Source organism: Triticum urartu, chromosome 7A (genome assembly GCF_056163025.1).
Source record: "Triticum urartu cultivar PI428250 chromosome 7A, HENAU_Tu73, whole genome shotgun sequence".
NCBI lineage: Eukaryota > Viridiplantae > Streptophyta > Magnoliopsida > Poales > Poaceae > Triticum > Triticum urartu.
Window position 1 is genome coordinate 316,000,093 of NC_141879.1, and position 20,171 is coordinate 316,020,263.

A 20,171-nucleotide genomic window follows, 5' to 3' on the forward strand; every position below is an offset into this window, starting at 1 on the left:
CGCTTTGAATTCTTGTTCGTTGCCATCGACAAGTTTACAAGGTGGCCCGAAGTGACTGCCATCAGAAAGGTGACTGCTCACTCAGCTATCAAATTCTTGAAAGAATTGGTGTGTCATTTCGGAGTTCCGGCAAGGATCATCACTAACAACAGCACCCAGTTCACGAGCCACGCTGTCTTGCATTATGTTCACACCCTTGGATGCAAAATCTCATTCGCTTCTGTGGTACACCCCTAGAGCAATGGACAAGCTGAGAGGGAGAACGCTGAAGTGCTTCGTGGACTCAAGACAAGAACTTTTGATATGTTGCAGAAGCATGGCAGGCTGTGGATCAAGGAGCTACCGGTAGTTCTTTGGTCCCTCAGAACGACACCTAACCGAGCTATCGGGCAGACTCCCTTCTCCCTGGTCTACGGGGCAGAAGAAGTTATCCCCATGGAACTCATTTATGGGTCCCCTCGAGTGCTTGCCTACGATGAAGTAGCGCAAGATCAGCACTAGCGTGATGACGTTGTTCTACTCAAGGAGAACCGTCTCTGGGCTACTATGCGTGTTGCACGCTACCAGCAAGCCCTGTGTTGCTATCATAGCCGCAGGGTTCACGCCTGATGTTTTGAGGAAGGTGACCTATCCTTAGGCGCATTCAGTTCGGCAAGGGTACAAACAAGCTATCACTGAAGTGGGAAGGCCCTTACCAGGTGGTACGACTCACCAGACCTGGCGCAATACGTCTGGAGACCGGAGATGGCACACAGTTGCAAAACTCATGGAACATTGAGCATCTCCATAAGTACTACCCGTAAGGCACGAGGCTTCCGGGCACCGCCCAGCAGCCGCCCTTTTGTACATGCCTTGCCTCAGTTGCATGTAACCCCTTGTACAAAGCCGGGGTAATGACCCCGTGCAAGATAAAATAAGGAAGCGTTGTGGGGGGGCGGTCGAGATCGCATGCATGCACGAGCACACCCAGATCACTACATAAGCATTTCATGAGCATTTGCATGTGCATATAGATAGGACTTCATCCTGCATTCATTCTCATCTACATGGAGTTCCAGGTTCCTGCCTTGAACTTGACTCCGACAAGGGACGCGAAGATTGTACGGCATAGTGATCCTCGGCAAGCCAAATGGATAAGTTCACCTCTTGTCCATTAGTGTTCTGTAAGCTATAACTTGTGCATAGAGAAACCTCGCCGCTCTTTTGAAACTAGGGTGCTCCCATCCTTGGCTCGAACGCTGCTTCGGCCTGGATGGTCGCAGTGGCCCTTGGAGAAAAGGGAGTAGGCGGGGGGATGGCGCCTCAGTCTGTTCCCCAGTAGGCGAGGTTCTCCGACGGACAAAAAGGGTGCCGGTAGGATATCCTGTCGAGGAAAACTCATTTCATTATAGTAAAGAGGCACTCCAACTCTGCATGGACATATACATGCACGAGTTCTCGTCAAGGTTTATTTCTTTCATTGACATGCGAATACAAGTACAAGCATTACAGAACACAAACATGGATGAAAGGATTACATTATTTGAATTAAAATTTGGCAAGTGTCGGCTGATTTAAGACTGAAAAAAGATAAGTGCCACGTGATCCCCTCTTTTCATTTTCCCTCCTTCAGGCACTATGGAGGAAGGATAAAAAGACGAGAAAAAGAGCACCCAACAAACATTCTCGATTACGGCTCCGAAGACTTCGACTGTACAGATGACGGTGTCGAAAAAGAGTAGGGTCGAAACCCGCCACTCACTGGACGCGGGACAGTCACTTCTTCATACGACGTATACATGGTGGATACACCTAAAGAAACTAACGACGATGACAAAGAAAATCCAGTTGAGGATAAACCTCCTGAGACACTCCCAGATGCCGGTGTCAGCAGCACCGCTCTAAGTCACGTCGTGCAAAAGATAGTAATACCGTCACCGGAGAAAACAACACACCGGACTATGCCGAAGAAAATGAAGCCCCTGCTGGGGCAACATCCGAACATGATGAACTAGAGGACGGACATGATAGATGCTACCTCTTGAGCACTACGTTGGATTTCCCCGAACAGGAGAGGATGATGCAGCAAAGTAGCGTAAGTATTTCCCTCAGTTTTTCAGAACCAAGGTATCAATCCAGTAGGAGGCTACACACGAGTCCCTCGTACCTACACAAAACAATAGCTCTCCGCAACCAACGCGCTTAGGGGTTGTCAATCCCTTCACGATCACTTACGAAAGTGAGATCTGATAGAGATGATAAATAATATTTTTGGTATTTTGGGTATAGAGATGCAAAGTAAAAAGTAAAATGCAAAGTAAAAAAGCAAAGCAATAATAAAGTGATGGAGATTGATATGATGAGAAAGAGACCCGGGGACCATAGGTTTCACTAATGGCTTCTCTCAAGAGCATAAGTATTCTACGGTGGGTGAACAAATTACTGTTGAGCAATTGACAGAATTGAGCATAGTTATGAGAATATCTAGGTATGATCATGTATATAGGCATCACGGCCGAGACAAGTAAACCGACTCCTGCATGCATCTAGTACTATTACTCCACTCATCGACCACTATCCAGCATGCATCTAGAGTATTAAGTTAAAAACAGAGTAACGCCTTAAGCAAGATGACATGATGTAGAGGGATAGTTTCATGCAATATGATAAAAACCCCATCTTGTTATCCTCGATTGCAACGATACAATACGTGCCTTGCTGCCCCTTCTGTCACTGGGAAAGGACACCGCAAGATCGAACCCACAACTAAGCACTTCTCCCATGGCAAGAACAACCAATCTAGTAGGCCAAACTAAAATGATAATTCAAAGAGACTTGCAAAGATAACCAATCATACATAAAAGAATTCAGAGAAGATTCAAATATTATTCATAGATAGACTTGATCATAAACCCACAATTCATCGGTCTCAACAAACACACCGCAAAAAGAAGATTACATCGAATATATCTCCACGAGAGAGGGGGAGAACATTGTATTGAGATCCAAAACGAGAGAAGAATACATCTAGCTACTAACTATGGACCCGTAGGTCTGAAGTAAACTACTCACACTTCATCGGAGGGGCTTGGATGATAATGTAGAAGCCCTCCGTGATCGATGCCCCCTCCGGCGGAGCTCCGGAACAGGCCCCAAGATGGGATCTCGTGGATACAGAAAGTTGCGTCGGTGGAATTAGGTTTTTGGCTCCGTATCTGATCGTTTGGGGGTACGTGGATATATATAGGAGGAAGAAGTACGTCGGTGGAGCTTCGAGGGGGCCCTAGGGGAGGCTCCCTCCACCCTCGTGACCGCCTCGTGGATTTCTTGACGGAGGGTCCAAGTCTCCTTGATCTTATCTGATGAGAAAATCACGTTTCCGAAGGTTTAATTCTGTTTGGACTCCGTTTGATATTCCTTTTCTTCAAAACCCTAAAATAGGCAAAAAACAGCAATTCTGGGCTGGGCCTCCGGTTAATAGGTTAGTCCCAAAAATAATGTAAAAGTGGATAATAAAGCCCAATAATGTCCAAAACAGTAGATAATATAGCATGGAGCAATCAAAAATTATAGATACGTTGGAGACGTATCAAGCATCCCCAAGCTTAATTCCTACTCGTCCTCGAGTAGGTAAATGATAAAAACAAAATTTTTGATGCGGAGTGCTACTTGGCATAATTTCAATGTAAATCTTCTTAATTGTGGTATGAATATTCAGATTCAAAATATTCAAGACAAAGTGCATGTTGACATAAAAATAATAATACTTCAAGCATACTAACAAAGCAATTATGTCTTCTCAAAATAACATGGCCAAAGAAAGCTATCCCTACAAAATCATATAGTCTGGCTATGCTCTATCTTCACCACACAAAGTATTTAAATCATGCACAACCCCGATGACAAGCCAAGCAATTGTTTCATACTTTTCACATTTTCAAAACTTTTTCGATCTTCACGCAATACATGAGCGTGAGCCATGGATAGAGCACTATATGTGGAATAGAAAGGTGGTTGTGGAGAAGGCAAAAAGGGAGAAGGTAGTCTCACATCAACTAGGCGTTTCAACGGGCTATGGAGATGCCCATCAATAGATATCAATGTGAGTGAGTAGGGATTGCCATGTAACGGATGCACTAGAGCTATAAGTATATGAAAGCTCAACAAAAGAAACTAAGTGGGTGTGCATCCAACTCGCTTTCTCATGAAGACCTAGGGCATTTTGAGGAAGCCCATCATTGGAATATACAAGCCAAGTTCTATAATGAAAAATTCCCACTAGTATATGAAAGTGACAGAATGAGAGACTCTCTATCATGAAGATCATGGTGCTACTTTGAAGCACAAGTGTGGTAAAAGGATAGTAACATTGTCCCTTCTCTCTTTTTCTCTCATCATTTTTTTGTTTTGGCCTTCTCTTTTTTGTATGGCCTCTTTTTTTTCGTCCGGAGTCTCATCCCGACTTGAGGGGGAATCATAGTCTCCATCATCCTTTCCTCACTTGGGGCAATGCTCTAAAAATGATGATCATCACACTTTTTATTTTTGTTACAACTCAATTACAACTCAATACTTACAACAAAATATGACTCTATATGAATGCCTCCGACGGTGTACCGGGATATGCAATGAATCAAGAGTGACATGTATGAAAGAATTATGAACGGTGGCTTTGCCACAAATACGATGTCAACTACATGATCATGCTAGCAATATGACAATGATGGAGCGTGCCATAATGAACGGAACGGTGGAAAGTGGCATGGCAATATATCTCGGAATGGCTATGGAAATGCCATGATAGGTAGGTACGGTGGCTGTTTTGAGGAAGGTATTTGGTGGGTGTATGATACCGGCGAAAAGTGCGCGGTATTAGAGAGGCTAGCAATGGTGGAAGGAAGGAAAGTGCGTATAATCCATGGACTCAACATTAGTCATAAAGAACTCATATACTTATTGCAAAAATATAGAAGTTATCAAAGCAAAGTATTACGCGCATGCTCCTAGGGGGATAGATTGGTAGGAAAAGACCATCGCTCGTCCCCGACCGCCACTCATAAGGAAGACAATCAATAAATAAATAATGATCCGACTTCATCACATAATGGTTCACCATATGTGCATGCTACAGGAATCACAAACGTTAACACAAGCATTTGTCAAATTCACAACTACTCAACTAGCATGACTCTAATATCACCATCCTCATATCTCAAAACAATGATCAAGCATCAATTTTTTCTTAGTATTCAACGCACTCAAAAGAAAGTTTTACAAATGTTGAAAACCAAGCATATTATTATTAAGCAAATTACCATGCTATTAAGACTCTCAAAATAATCTAAGTGAATCATGAGAGATCAATAGTTTCTATAAAACAAATCCACCACCGTGCTCTAAAAGATATAAGTGAAGCACTAGAGCAAAATTATATAACTCAAAAGATATAAGTGAAGCACATAGAGTATTCTATCAAATTCCAAATTATGTATGGCTCTCTCAAAAGGTGTGTACAGCAAGGATGATTGTGGTAAACTAATAAACAAAGACTCAAACCATAAAAGATGCTCCAAGCAAAACACATATCATGTGGTGAATAAAAATATAGCTCCAAGTAAAGTTACCGATAGAAGTAGACGAAAGAGGGGATGCCTTCTGGGGCATCCCCAAGCTTTGGCTTTTAGGTGTCCTTAGATTATCTTAGGGGTGCCATGGGAATCCCCAAGCTTAGGCTCTTGCCACTCCTTGTTCCATAATCCATCAAATCTTTACCCAAAACTTGAAAACTTCACCACACAAAACTTAAAGTAGAAAATCTCGTGAGCTCCGTTAGCGAAAGAAAACAAAAGATCACTTTAAGGTACTGTAATGAACTCATTATTTATTTATATTGGTGTTAAACCTACTGTATTCCAACTTCTCTATGCATTATAAACTATTTTACTAGCCATAGATTCATCAAAATAAGCAAACAACACACGAAAAACAGAATCTATCAAAAACAGAACAGTCTGTAGTAATCTGTAGCTAGCGCAAGATCTGGAACCCCAAAAATTATAAAATAAATTTCTGGACGTGAGGAATTTATCTATTAATCATATTCAAAAAGAATTAACTAAATATAACTCCTCAAATGAAAATGACAGCAGTTCTCGTGAGCGCTAAAGTTTCTGTTTTTTACAGCAAGTTCAACAAGACTTTCCCCAAGTCTTCCCAATGGTTCTACTTGGCACAAACACTAATTAAACACAAAAAAACAACCAAAACAAAGGCTAAATAATTTATTTATTACTAAACAGGAGCAAAAATCAAGGAATAAAAATAAAATTGGGTTGCCTCCCAACAAGCGCTATCGTTTAACGCCCCTAGCTAGGCATAACAAGCAAGAATAGATCTAGGTATTGCCATCTTTGGTAGGCAATTCTTCAATGAGGCATCTATCTCCCTTAGGAATTTCTTTCTTTCTAGTGATTATCAAACTCTTAGGAACAAGATCGGAAAATTCATTTGTAGCAATTGGTTCCTTCATGATAGCAAAAAGATTGGTATGAATACTTATAGATTTAAGATCCGCAGCTTCCTTACTAGATGATTCACCCTTATTTTTAGGAATATACATAAGCTTGGCAATTTTAGTAGGAGGACTTGGAGTATTCTTTACGGAAGAAAAAGTTGTTCCCAAGTTCGTAATGATACCCTCAAGTTTATCGATTCTAGTAGAATCTAAGTTTATTTTCTCATTAACTATGGGTTCCTTTTCCTTAATATTTTTCAAAGTCATTCCTACCTTAGATCCATATTGGGTAATTTGATTGTGGATCTTTTTATCTAGATTTTCAATTAATTCAATAGTAGAAACTTTATTTTCAATAATTTCAAGTCTTGGCATAATATGCTCCAAAGTTAACATAGTTCCATTAACCAAAAGAGGTGGTGAGCCAAATAAATCTAACATAGCATTATAAGAATCAAAAGTATGGCTACCCAAGAAATTGCCTCCGGTAATGGTATCAAGGATATATCTATACCAAGGACTAGCACCTACATAAAAATTGCAGAGAAGAACTGAAGTAGATTGCTTCCTGGTAGATCTATTTTGAGCATTGCAAATTCTATACCAAGCATCTTTTAGATTTTCTCCCTCCCATTGTTTAAAATTTAGAACTTCATTCTCGGGAGACAACGGAGAAGATATGAGACTAGCCATGACGACAAGCAAACAAACTAACACACAAGCAAACAAAATGCAAACGGGCAAAAAGAGGCAAAAAGAGAGGGAGAGGGAGGATAGAGAGAGATAGAGCGAATAAAACGGCAAGGGTGAATTGGGGGGAGAGGAAAACGAGAGGCAAATGGAAAATAATGTAATGCGGGAGATAGGGATTGTGATGGGTACTTGGTATGTTGACTTTTGCGCAGACTCCCCAGCAACGGCGCCAGAAATTCTTCTTGCTACCTCTTAAGCACTGCGTTGGATTTCCCCGAAGAGGAGAGGATGATGCAGCAAAGTAGCATAAGTATTTCCCTCAGCTTTTGAGAACCAAGGTATCAATCCAGTAGGAGGCTATGCACGAGTCCCTTGTGCCTAACAAAACAATAGCCCAACGCAACCAACACGCTTAGGGGTTGTCAATCCCTTCATGGTCACTTACGAAAGTGAGATCTGATAGAGATGATAAATAATATTTTTGGTATTTTGGGTATAGAGATGCAAAGTAAAAAGTAAAATGCAAAGTAAAAAAAGCAAAGCAATAATAAAGTGATGGAGATTGATATGATGAGAAAGAGACCCGGGGGCCATAGGTTTCACTAGTGGCTTCTCTCAAGAGCATAAGTATTCTACGGTGGGTGAACAAATTACTGTTGAGCAATTGACAGAATTGAGCATAGTTATGAGAATATCTAGGTATGATCATGTACATAGGCATCACTTCCGAGACAAGTAGACCGATTCCTGCCAGCATCTACTGCTATTACTCCACTCATTGACTGCTATCCAGCATGCATCTAGAGTATTATGTTAAAAACAGAGTAACGCCTTAAGCAAGATGACATGATGTAGAGGGATAGTTTCATGCAATATGATAAAAAAACTCATCTTGTTATCCTCGATGGAAACGATACAATACGTGCCTTCCTGCCCCTTCTGTCACTGGGGAAGGACACCACAAGATCGAACCCAAAGCTAAGCACTTCTCCCATGGCAAGAACAACCAATCTAGTAGGCCAAACTAAACTGATAATTCAAAGAGACTTGCAAAGATAACCAATCATACATAAAAGAATTCAGAGAAGATTCAAATATTATTCATAGATAGACTTGATCATAAACCCACAATTCATCGATCTCAACAAACACACCGCAAAAAGAAGATTACATCAAATAGATCTCCACGAGAGAGGGGGAGAACATTGTATTGAGATCCAAAAAGAGAGAATAAGCCATCTAGCTACTAACTATGGACCCGTAGGTCTGAATTAAACTACTCACACTTCATCGGAGGGGCTTGGATGATGATGTAGAAGCCCTCCGTGATCGATGCCCCTCCGGCGGAGCTTCGGAAAAGGCCCCAAGATGGGATCTCGTGGGTATAGAAAGTTGCGGCGGTGGACTTAGGTTTTTGGCTCCGTATCTGATCGTTTGGGGGTATGTGGATATATATAGGAGGAAGAAGTACGTCGGTGGAGCTTCGAGGGGCACACGAGGCAGGGGGCGCGCCCTAGGGGGGCGCCCTCCACCCTCGTGACCGCCTCGTGGCTTTCTTGACGGAGGGTCCAAGTCTCCTGGATCTTATCTGATGAGAAAATCATGTTTCTGAAGGTTTAATTCCGTTTGGACTCCGTTTGATAATCCTTTTCTTCGAAACCCTAAAACAGGCAAAAAACAGCAATTCTGGGCTGGGCCTCTAGTTAATAGGTTAGTCCCAAAAATAATGTAAAAGTGGATAATAAAGCCCAATAATGTCCAAAACAGTAGATAATATAGCATGGAGCAATCAAAAATTATAGATACGTTGGAGACGTATCAATAGCCCGCATGAACAGGCCATACACGAAGACTCGGAGGATAGTAATTATCTTCCGCTCTCCGAGGACGAGGAGAGCCTCGGTGATGAGGATTTCATCCTGCCTGAGGAACCTCTTGAGCAGGAGCACTTTAAACGCCGGCTATTAGCCATGACAAGGAGCTTGAAAAAAAATAGCAGCAGCTTCAAGATGACCAAGACCTGCTCAAGTATAGATGGATAGACATCCTAGTGGCCGAAGAATACGGCCCCAAGCACATTGCTAACTCAGTTCGATGAGGACGCGTTGGCACTTGTACCACGCGGTCAGGACAACGCGGCTAACCGACCACTATGCAGTCGGGATAAAGCGGCAGCTCAAGCTGAACAGCATCCCGCCTCACCCCAAAGAAAAAGCAGAGACAAACAGCTCGGGGTCATACATACGATCCTTGGCAGAACCTGGACGGTAGAACACGACACAACAGGTCAATCTACGGATCGCGAGGACGTGCCTCGACACACGATGTCGGCTACCTATTCGGACGGGACAATTCTAGTTATGCCCAGGCGGAAAACTGCAGACGGACTCCATTTGAGCTACGTCGCGACATGGCCAAATATAGAGGCGCCACACACCCACTCTGCTTCACTGACGAAGTAATGAAGCATGAATTCTCAGAGGGGTTTAGAACCATGAATATTGAATCGTATGATGGAACAACCGATCCCGCGGTATGGATCGAGGATTTTCTTCTCCTTATTCACATGGCTCGCGGAGACGACCTTCATGCCATGAAATACCTCCCACTAAAACTCAGAGGACCAGCAAGGTACTAGTTAAACAGTCTGCCTGAAAACTGTATCGGCAGCTGGGAGGATCTGGAAGACGCTTTCCGTGACAACTTCCAAGGTACATATGTACGGCCACCTGACGCCGATGACCTAAGTGACATCATCCAACAACCCGGAGAGTTAGCCAGAAAGCTCTGGACTAGGTTCTTAGTTAAAAAGAACCAAATCGTAGATTGTTTGAACACGGAAGCCCTAGCGGCCTTTAAACACAGTGTCCGGGACAAGTGGCTCGCCCGCCACCTCGGTCAGGAAAAACACAAATCCATGTCAGCCCTTACCGCTCTGATGACCCGCTTTTGCACGGGAATAGACAGCTGGCTCGCCCGTAGAAGCAACAGTGCCCGCGACCCAGGAACTTCTGAAGTTCGAGACGGCAACGGGAAACCACCACGCAATAAGCACAAACATGGAAATAGTAATGAGGGAGCACACGACACAGTGGTGAACGCCAGATTTAGCGACCCCAAACCCGGTCAATGGAAGAAGCCATTCAAGGCAAACCGAGCCGGATTATCCAATTTGGATAATATGTTGGATAGGCCCTGCCAGATTCATGGCCACCCCAATAAGCCAGCTAACCACACCAACAGAAACTGTTGGGTCTTCAAACAGGCTGGCAAGTTAAATGCCGAATACAAGGGGAAGAAGCCTCCCGGTGACCGCGATGACGATGAAACTTGCCAACCAAACACCGGGGATCAGAAGAAGTTTCCCCCCGAAGTAAAGACAGTGAACATGGTACACATGGTACCGTCTCCAACAGGGGAATGCATGGAGCGTTCTCTCCGTGCAGAGGATCACACTACGGCTATCTCAGCCAAACTACACAGCGGGGGCATTACACCACATACCTCGTCGGCCATTAAGCCACCGGTCTCCATTCAACATGACCGTTCAAAATCCATACAGGACTAGTAGTTCGGCTTCCACCGTCCGCCTCATATACCTGGAAAACCTGTACCGCGCATACATAACTACGCACGTAAAATACCCTAGGCACCGGCGGAAGCACAACATGGACGGACTTGAAAGTACTCCCATAATTTTCCTTTTTTAGTTATTTTCTTCTTCTTCTTTTTCTTCTTTCTTGTTTCCCTCCACAGGTGGCTCAGTGGCTGGCCTCGAACTCTATCAGAGTTCGGGTTCGTACACTCACTTAAGGGCTATTTCCGTCAAGGAGTCCCTTCACCGAGGACAGGCACCGCAGAGGTGCGACAAGAGGTCCAAAATAACTTTTTGTAGACCGCACTCTCTATTTTGAGCCTGTAAAGTGGCTTTTCCCTCCGCCGTCGACCCCTGGCATATCAAATAGTCGGGGTTGCGGCTTTGTTATCTATATACACGATTGGCACATCACTCAGATCCGAGTAAAAATAATCCATTCTTTTCAAAAAAGACCGAGTTTGGCCCCTACGGTTGTCTCAAAGATACACCTCGGCATAACTTGCCAGGGGCTCGGTATGGGAACAACGGAGTTGCCAACAAGTCCGAACAACTCTATAGTGTACTTCGGCGTCGCGAGTTTGGCCTTATGTGCATCAGCTCCGAATCATGTCTTGGGTCAATAGTTGTGTTGCCCGGCTCCTGTGCTTGCTATCCTACGTTCCTCTCTATCGGCTAGGGTAGTAAAGGGAGAACTACTACGATTGTGCTTCCGGTTCACCTGGTTAAGCACCTTAGTAGAGAAAGCCAAAAACCGACTGTCATGATGTGACGAGAGCTGGTCAACCACTCGATGACCTATCAGAATCTTTCGTGATTCCCTCCGTGTTACACGAAGGACCTCTTACCAGTCAAATATGTAAACACATCGCATGAATAAGCCGCATACATACCAGGGGCTATGTCGTAGACCCACCATAAAACTCCTATGGCTAAGTGAAAGAGTTAACGCCCTATAGCCTGGTTGCCTGGTTCGCCGCATTGACACCTCCTTCATGGACCAAGACGTTGGGTCAAGAGTGATCAAATGCTTTTCCGAACACCCCCATACTTCCTACGAGGGGGCTGAAGCCGACGAATGTAAAACTTTCAGTTCATATACAAATGGCTGCACAGGAAGAACAAAAGCCTTTAGGCAAAATCAAAATATAAACTGATTATAACAATTGTCTTTTACAACTCGTAAAAGGTTCACTCGAATATTATGCCTTTCGAACATTGACCCTCTATCAAGCGGTCAGCCTCTAAGACGTCATCAAAGTAATGCTCTAGTGCGTGATGGTCCTTGCCCTTGGGTGGACCCTGCGCTGCAACATCGACGGCCTTCATCTTCCCCTAGTATGTCTTGACTTGGGCAAAGGCCATCCGTGCACATTCAATGCACGACGACCGCTTCACAGCATCGATACGTGGCACCACATCAGCAAGCTGCCGCACCAAGCTGAAATAGCTATTCGGAATTGGCTCAGTCGGCCACAGCTGAAGTATGACGTTCTTCATGGCAGTGCCGGACATCCTGTGAAGCTCGGCCCATTGAGACATCTGTTCGTTCAGCAGCAGAGGGTGTATTGATGCGCCGAACTGTGACTAGAAAAGCTTCTCCGTTGCATATCCCTCTTGCGCTTGGTAAAACTATGCCGCATGGGATGAACTCTTCGGCAGGTCCAAAAACACGTCTGGAGAACTCCACACTTGGTTAAGCTGAGCATAATTTGGATCGCTGAACTTCGTTTGTAATAAAAATGGCCTACCAGCCGCAATCTCCCCAGCTTGCTGGATCTCCTTAAGGGTCGCTCTGGATTTGGACCGCGTTTCTTTCGCCTCTCGCAAGGCCTTGTCAAGCTCAGCCGCTTTGGCTTTATTCTCCTCCTCTAGGAATTCACAGCGGCTCATAGCATTTTTTTAGTTTGAGCGCCATTGAGGATATTTTCTCCTCATCTTGGTGTCGAGCAGCTTGTTTGGCCTTTAACTCGGCCGATGCCTTTTCGGCAGCCACATTACTAAATTGGGCCTGCTCCTTGGCCCGGGCCAGCTCCGCCTGAAGATTCTCAACGGCGGCGGCACCATCTGCAGCCATGCACATTCCAGTATGCAACTTTTAGCGTCACGCTTATATTACAAATACGTATATGTAAGGATTGTTCCGAGTACATACCTTGCGACTCATCAAGTCTCCTGTTGATAAGCGTGTTATCAGCATCTGCCTCATCAATCTTGTGTTGCAAATTCGCAATCTCTAGAGTCTGGACAGTTTCCGAGGATGTCACAACCTGTGTTCCAATTAATCATATTACGTCCTGGGCATACCTTTTGATCCTCTGATCGCCTCCCTCGGGAAGCCAATCAGAGTCTCAGGGGCTACTATCTATACACAAGCGTATTCTTGAATGAAACACAATCGAACAGATTATGGTACAAACCTCGAAGCCTCTTAGCAGGCCCACAAAGGCCTCATTCAATCTACTTTTCTCGGCCAGGACCTTTTCAACCACCGTGCCCATCAAGGTACGATGTTCCTCCGAGACGGATGCCTGTCGTAGCATGTTCGTCAATATATCCGGCGCCTCTGGGTCTCCAGCGGCTGCCGTAGGAGTAAGGCCTCCCTTTAAAGGAATCCGTTTATTCGTATCCGGTTGTAGACCGGAATGTTCGGGGCCTTTATTGTTGGTCCCTGGACCCTAGGCCACCGAAGTATCACCTTCGGGTTGTGTCTTCATCATCCCTCGCACTGTTTGATCAGAAGAGACCCTTCGTGATGACACCTCGAAGTCGTCCGCCCTGTTGGGCGAGGAGATTGGTGGAGGCGTCTCACTTTCCATCATCTTCGGCAGAAAATCCCCTGAGGAAGAGGATCGTTGAGGAAGACAGCGTGCCGAACTGCAAAAAAACATATATTCTAGACATTACAAGAAAGAGGCGGAATGTGTTTAAAACACCCATGTTCACTTACGATTTGGACTGAGGCTTGTCCTTGTCATGGGACTGCGCGATGACATTATCCTCTAAGCCCGAGCCACCCGACGAAGGCATCTTGCCTCGCTTAGGAGCCTTTTCCTCCCAATCTTCAGAGGCGGCCCTTTTCTTCCCATGGGGGTAAGAGACGTTGAATTCCTCGTCATTTTTGTCTTTGGATGATGGACTCTTAATCCCTCTGGACGCGATGTCTGGTGCACCTTCGGGATGGGGGCCATCTATGGTTCTCTCTGCTTTGCGCTCCTTCACAAGCATCTGGTACGGTGCCGGGGCTAGCATCTTTGTTAATACAGGATCCGCTGAACCCTCGGGAAGAGGGGTCGGACACCTAATCAGCTCCGCTTTCTTTATCCAGCCCTGGAAGGAGATAGTTTGCTTAGTAATGTATTACAGCATACTTAAAAAAGAGGGGGGGTGTTCGGAAGTCAAGTGCTTACCGGGGTATCCAGACGGTTGCAGTCGAGGCCTGTGTCCTCAGTAGTGTCCAGCCAATGTTTTCGTTTTTCGAAAAACAATTGCCACATCCCTTCATGCGTAATGCCGAAGAAGTGTTGGAGGGTTCGTGGTCCTTCTGGATTGAACTCCCACATACGGAGAGGCCTACGCTGTTATGGAAGGATTCGGCGAATCAGCATTACTTGAATCACGTTGACAAGATCGATGTCCCTCTCGAAGAGGGTTTGGAGGTGGCTTTGTAGAGTACGCACTTCATCAACTGATCCCCAATCCAGCCCCTTGTTGGCCCATGATGCAAGATGTAACGATGGGCCAGGGCGAAACATGGGTGCAACTACCCACTTGGTGTTGCGAGGCTCCGTAACGTAAAACCACTCTCGCTGCCATTCATTGGAAGTTTCGGCAAAAGAGCCTTTTGGCCAAGGAGTCACTACAACAAAATTGACATACCGTGACGAAAATCCTCGTGATTGTGGTGGACAACGTCACCTAAATGCCTAATGTGTGACACTCTCGTAGGTGGCATCACCAATTACCGTAAATCGGTGATGATAAATGTCACTGAAATGCCCCAGCCCGTGAGCACACCTCGCTACCAATTTCTGTGACGGCTTGGTATATTACATGACAAACTTACTAGTCATCGAACACTACATATGTGTGACGATTACATTTTTTGTCATGTAGCTTCTAGTAGTGGGACCCGCCATAGCTAGTTCATGGTTATTGAGTGGTAGGACACATGGTCGGTTTTGGCGGTGGGACCCGACATAATATTTCAACGGCTATTGGGCGTTGTAGTTATTTTGTTCTATGTAATATAAGTAGGTAGTGGCCATGGAAATACATATAATTATTATTTTTATAAAGGGAAAACCTTGTTTTTTGAGATGGTTATTTTGTTCTTTCTAATATAAATAGGTAGTGGCTCGACAAAAAACCTGTAATCGGGCTTCATGAGTTGATGTTGTTTATCTAAAAAATAAAAATGGATATCAGGGAGTGAACTGGTAATATGAGAAAATATTTTTTAACACGGTTATTTCGTTCTTATATCTAGAACAAGTAGGTAGTGGATGGGAAAAGTTTGGTACAGGGAGTTCGACTTCCACGACCACAATGGTCTCCACTTACGGTGTTGATAAAAGGCTAGAGTTCGGATGCTGATATACGTTATGCTTTTTTTAGGGGGAATCATGTCGCTTTATTAACTAAACAAAGTTTGGGATCTCGTCTGAAATTACATCAAGAACAAAATCTGGCGGAGAGTCCACCAACATCCTAGTTATTTCATCTCCTACACCTACCCTAGCAAACTTATGTGCGGCCTTATTCCTAGTACAACGAACCCACGACACTTTGTACTCTGCAAACGAGTTAAGCATCTCCTTGATCTCCTGAATCCACGATCCAACGGCGGACAGGTTCCGAGTAGTTTGATTTATCATCTGCACCACCGCCTTGCTCTCAAGCTCCACATGCACTCTCGGTATCTGTCTCTCCAATGCCATCTGGATTGCCTTCCTGCACACCAAGACTTGCACCGCCTCTGGATCGCTAATATGGGGGTAGAGCCGGCAGGCTCCCACTATGTAAGCCCTGTGATGATCTCTCAGGACCGCGTCGCCACCCCCCTTATCGTTATGCCCGGATACCGCGCTATCGGCATTGAGCTTAGTCCACCCGTCCTCTGGTGGCTCCCATTTCTGCATCACCACCTGCTCGGGGGCCGATCTGCTCTTCTCATGCGCCAGTCTCCACTCCCTAGTGTGCCTCATCACCTCCTTCGCTATTTCATGTGGTGGCGCCATTCTCTTCTGCTCTCTCGCTTAATTTCTCGCTAGCCACAAACTATAAACAGCCTGGATCATGACTTCCTTTTCCTCCTCGGCTGCCCCGGTGAACCAGCCCAAAAGCCAAGAGGCCACTGCACTCTGGGAGGTAATCTGGCACAGCGGGGTCTCCACCACAGCTCCCAATTCTGAGCACAACTCCTTCCAGACATAGACTGAATGCTGGCATGTCCAGAAACGATGCATCACCGTCTCCTCACGTCCAGATGCTGCACAAAAAACACCCGGTTTGATCCGGCGACGAAACAATTCAGACCCAATAGCTAAACCATTTCGAATGAGGCGCCACATATGGATCTTAGCTTTCCCAGGAGCACTTGTTTCCCATAATTCCATAAAACCCCTGTGTCTAAAGACAGCAGAAGAGGGCTCTGGCCGTCCGGACCTCGCTTGGTTTATTGACATACGAACTGAGAACACCCCATTCTTTGTCATATTCCATGCTAAAAAATCATCCTCTCCGTGGCCTCCAATGGCAATCTGTTTGATATCAGCTGCATCTCCTGGGGTGAACATGGCATCCACCCGCTCTCCGTTCCATCCAGACCCGTCAGGCAGAAGAAGGTCTGCTACTTTTGTCACCCCCGGTACATATGTTTGTCCCAACGGTTTTGTACTCCCCTCCCGTGGTATCCAAGGATCATGATGAATATTAATTTTTGTTCCACTCCCAATCCTCCATATGAGTCCCTCCAAGAGTAGGTCTCTTCCATGCAGCACACTCCTGAAAGTGTAAGACCCCGACGACGGACATTAGGTCATGAGAATAGAATCATCCTTGAAATAACGTGCTTTGAGCACCCTTGCACACAGCGAGTTGGGCTCCTATAGGATGCGCCAAGCTTGCTTGGCCAGGAGGGCTTGGTTAAATGCCTCCGGTTCTCGTAAACCCATCCCACAATCTTGCTTGCTAGCACACATTTTCTTCCACGATATCCAATGAACCTTCCGTTCACCATTCGTTGCGCCCCACCAGAATTTAGATGAGATAGAAGTCAGGTTCCGGTACATCTTCTTTGGGAGGCGAAACAACTCATAGTGTAGGTTGGTGTCGACTGTAGGCCAGATTTTATAAGAACTTCTCTTGCAGCCTTCAAAAGGCCCTGACCTTTCCACCCACTCACTTTCCCTTTTGAGCTTTCAGTGACATGTTTAAAAACCCCATCCTTCGATCTTCCAACCAGTGTAGGAAGGCCAAGGTATCTCTCGCTAAGAGCTTCTGATTGTATGCCACAAATATTTTTTGCTTGTATTTTGGTTTGCTCCGTACATCCCTTCCAAAAGAAAATAGAAGACTTTTGCAAGTTAATTTTCTGTCCAGAAGATTTTTCATACTTGATCAAAATCTCTCTCAAAGTCTCCATATTTTCCTTTGTTCCTTCCAAAAACACAATGATATCATCCGCAAAAAGGAGATGTGTTATATGGGGTCCAGTGCTCCCAAACGACACACCTTTCAACTTCTTGTCCTCCTTGGCTTTCTTTAGAAGAGCAGAGAAACCCTCAACGAAGAATAAGAATAAGTACGGTGAGATCGGGTCACCTTGCCTGAGTCCTCGTGTTGGCCTGAACCTTCTCGAAAGTCCACCATTTAACTTGACAGCAAACTGTGCCGACGTAACACACCGCATCACCATCGCCACCCACATTGGATGGAAACCATACTGTAATATCATCTGTTGAAGAAAACCCCACTCCACTCTATCGTAAGCCTTCATCATATCCAGTTTTACCGCACAAAGAGTCTTTTTTCTCTTACGAGTCCGAATCGCATGAACACATTCGTATGCAACCGGAACATTATCCGTAATGAGGCGGCCCGGGACAAAGGCACTCTGTTCTTCAGAGATAAGAGTTGGAAGTATACCTTTCAATCTATTGGCTAGCACCTTTGTCGCCATCTTGTACAGAACGTTACACAGGCTAATGGGGTGAAACTGTGATAGAAGCTCTGGTGAGTTAACTTTGGGGATCATCACAATGATAGTGGCGTTGAACTCCTATGGTGTAGCTGCCCCATTCAAGAAATCATGCACCGCCTGACACACCTCGCCTTTTAATAGGGCCAGTGCCTGTGGTAAAATAGAGCGGGAAGCCCGTCCAGACCCGGTGCTTTAGTAGGTCCCATTTGGAAAGCGCCACCTCTATTTTGTCACCAGTTATTGGTGAATTGAGCTTCTGATTCATCACCGGAGTGACAAGAAGTGCAATGTTCTGTAGCAATCCTTCAGTGTCCTGTGACCCCTCGGACTTGAACAAGTGCTCATAAAAGCTTGCTGCCAACTCTCTCATTTCTTCATCTACCGTACACCTTGTGCCATCCTCCTTCCTCAATGCTTTTACTGTGTTTTTCCTCCTACGATGGGACGCGCGGTTTTGGAAGTACTTTGTGTTTTGATCTCCTGCCTGTAACCAATCCACACGTGATCGCCGTTTGTAGAGCAGCTCTTCCTGCGCGTAAATCTCTCTAAGTTGCTCCTCCAGCTCCCGGACCTCTAGTGAGGATCCGGTCTGCAAGGCTCTGGTTCAAGCGTCTAGCAGCTGCCCTGTCAGCTTCGATATCTGATGACGGATGGAGCCAAACACTTCCCTCTCCCATCGATGCATATTCCCTGTCGTCGTGCTTAACCTCTCCCATATTGCTGTGAGCGAGTGATCACCCGTTGCTGCCGCCTCCCACGCCTCCTGGACCATAACATCATAAGATTCATGCCTCTTCCATGCCTCTTCGAACTGGAAATCTCTCGGTCCCCTCCTCTCAGGTCGCGGAGCTGTCTCCAACGCCCTGATGAGGATGGCCTGGTGATCAGATTCTTCCGTGATCAAGTGTTCAACAGAGGTCTCCGGGAACATATCTGGGAACCTCACTGTGCATGTTGCCCTATCAAGTCGGACTTGTATGTTATCCTCCCCGTATCTTTTATTATTCCATATGTAAGGATATCCCAAAAAACCTAGGTCAACCAGACCACAATCAGCCAGCACTCTCGGAAGTCCTCCATTTGTAAGAATGGTCTCGGGTTGCCTCCCTTTTGATCCGTTTAAACATGGCTTCATTATAGTCACCTGCACATATCCATGCCAGGTTGTCTTGCACTCTCAAGTATCTGATAGCATCCCATGATTTTTTCCGAAGTACCATTTTTGACTCCCCGTAGAAACCGGTGAATCTATAGGTTTTGCCCTCCCAAGTCATCTCCGCATCGATAAAGTATTGGCACCACGGCCTAATAGTCATCGTCACCGAGTCTCTCCACCATCCTCGACTAAACCCCACACAATCCACCGCTACTCCTCATGCTAAAAGATAGGAATATTTACTTTTTCGGGACTATAAGAGATGTAGCACTGGAAATAGCAACCGGCGGCATGTGTGCACACAGCGCACCAAGTTTACCACCACACAAGGACCTCACGTGAGCGTACGGTTGGCCAGCCCAAGTAGTGTTTAGTTTAGTTTCGTTCTGTTTTTTTATTATTACCCTTTTCCCCCTTTTATTTACATTTTGAATACCCTAAAAAATTTGAAAATATTGTAAAACCATATTATATATTTATAAAATTAATTTACTTAAAACACTCATCATGCATTCGAAAAATATTATGTGACATATTAAAAAAATCTTCACGCCTTTCAAAAATATGTTCGTGATGTTAAAAAAAATTATACAACGTAAAAAAATGTTCATGTAGTTTAGAAAAATGATTTTTGCCATTAAATATTTTCAATGTGTATTGAAAAATGTTTAACATGTATTCAAAGATATGTCCACAACATGTTTTTGAAAAAGGTGCATCATGTATTTGAAAAATGTTCAGCATGTATGAAAGAAATGTTCCATGAGTATATGACAATTTTGCAAAGTGTTAGAATAAAAACCAAAGAAACCCAATGAAGGAACACAAAAAATAGGGAAAAACCGATTAGACGAACTGAAAACTGGAAAAGGAAAAAACGGAAAGGAAAACCGAAATAGCACAACACAAAAAAAATACTAGGTCAACCCACTGTGGAGCGTTGTAGGCGATCATTTGTTCAGGATCGTAGTGGGCATTTCGAAATGATATATGTCGCGTGGATCACCTACAACGATTGTACATATGCACC

The 20,171-nt window shown here is 44.8% G+C and overlaps 1 protein-coding gene across 1 annotated transcript; it reads right to left on the reverse strand.

Moving 5' to 3' along the window:
• Window positions 1-18,091: 18,091 nt before the first annotated feature.
• Window positions 18,092-19,205, reverse strand: LOC147959459 (uncharacterized). The gene is made up of 3 exons (XM_087532661.1): window positions 19,130-19,205; window positions 18,693-19,017; window positions 18,092-18,584 (listed from the first exon to the last, which is right to left on the reverse strand). Exons 1-3 carry the CDS (start codon window positions 19,203-19,205, stop codon window positions 18,092-18,094), a joined length of 894 nt encoding a protein of 297 aa, XP_087388787.1.
• Between the last annotated feature and the right edge of the window lie 966 nt (window positions 19,206-20,171).

Coding starts and splice junctions, on each gene's coding strand:
- LOC147959459 (XM_087532661.1), bottom strand. CDS start 19,205: ATGGTACTTCGGAAAAAATCATGGGATGCTATCAGATACTTGAGAGTG. Junction 19,018..19,129: donor CCTGGCATGGATATGTGCAG/GTGACTATAATG, acceptor TGGTTGACCTAG/GTTTTTTGGGATATCCTTAC. Junction 18,585..18,692: donor CTCACAGCAATATGGGAGAG/GTTAAGCACGAC, acceptor CGCTTGAACCAG/AGCCTTGCAGACCGGATCCT.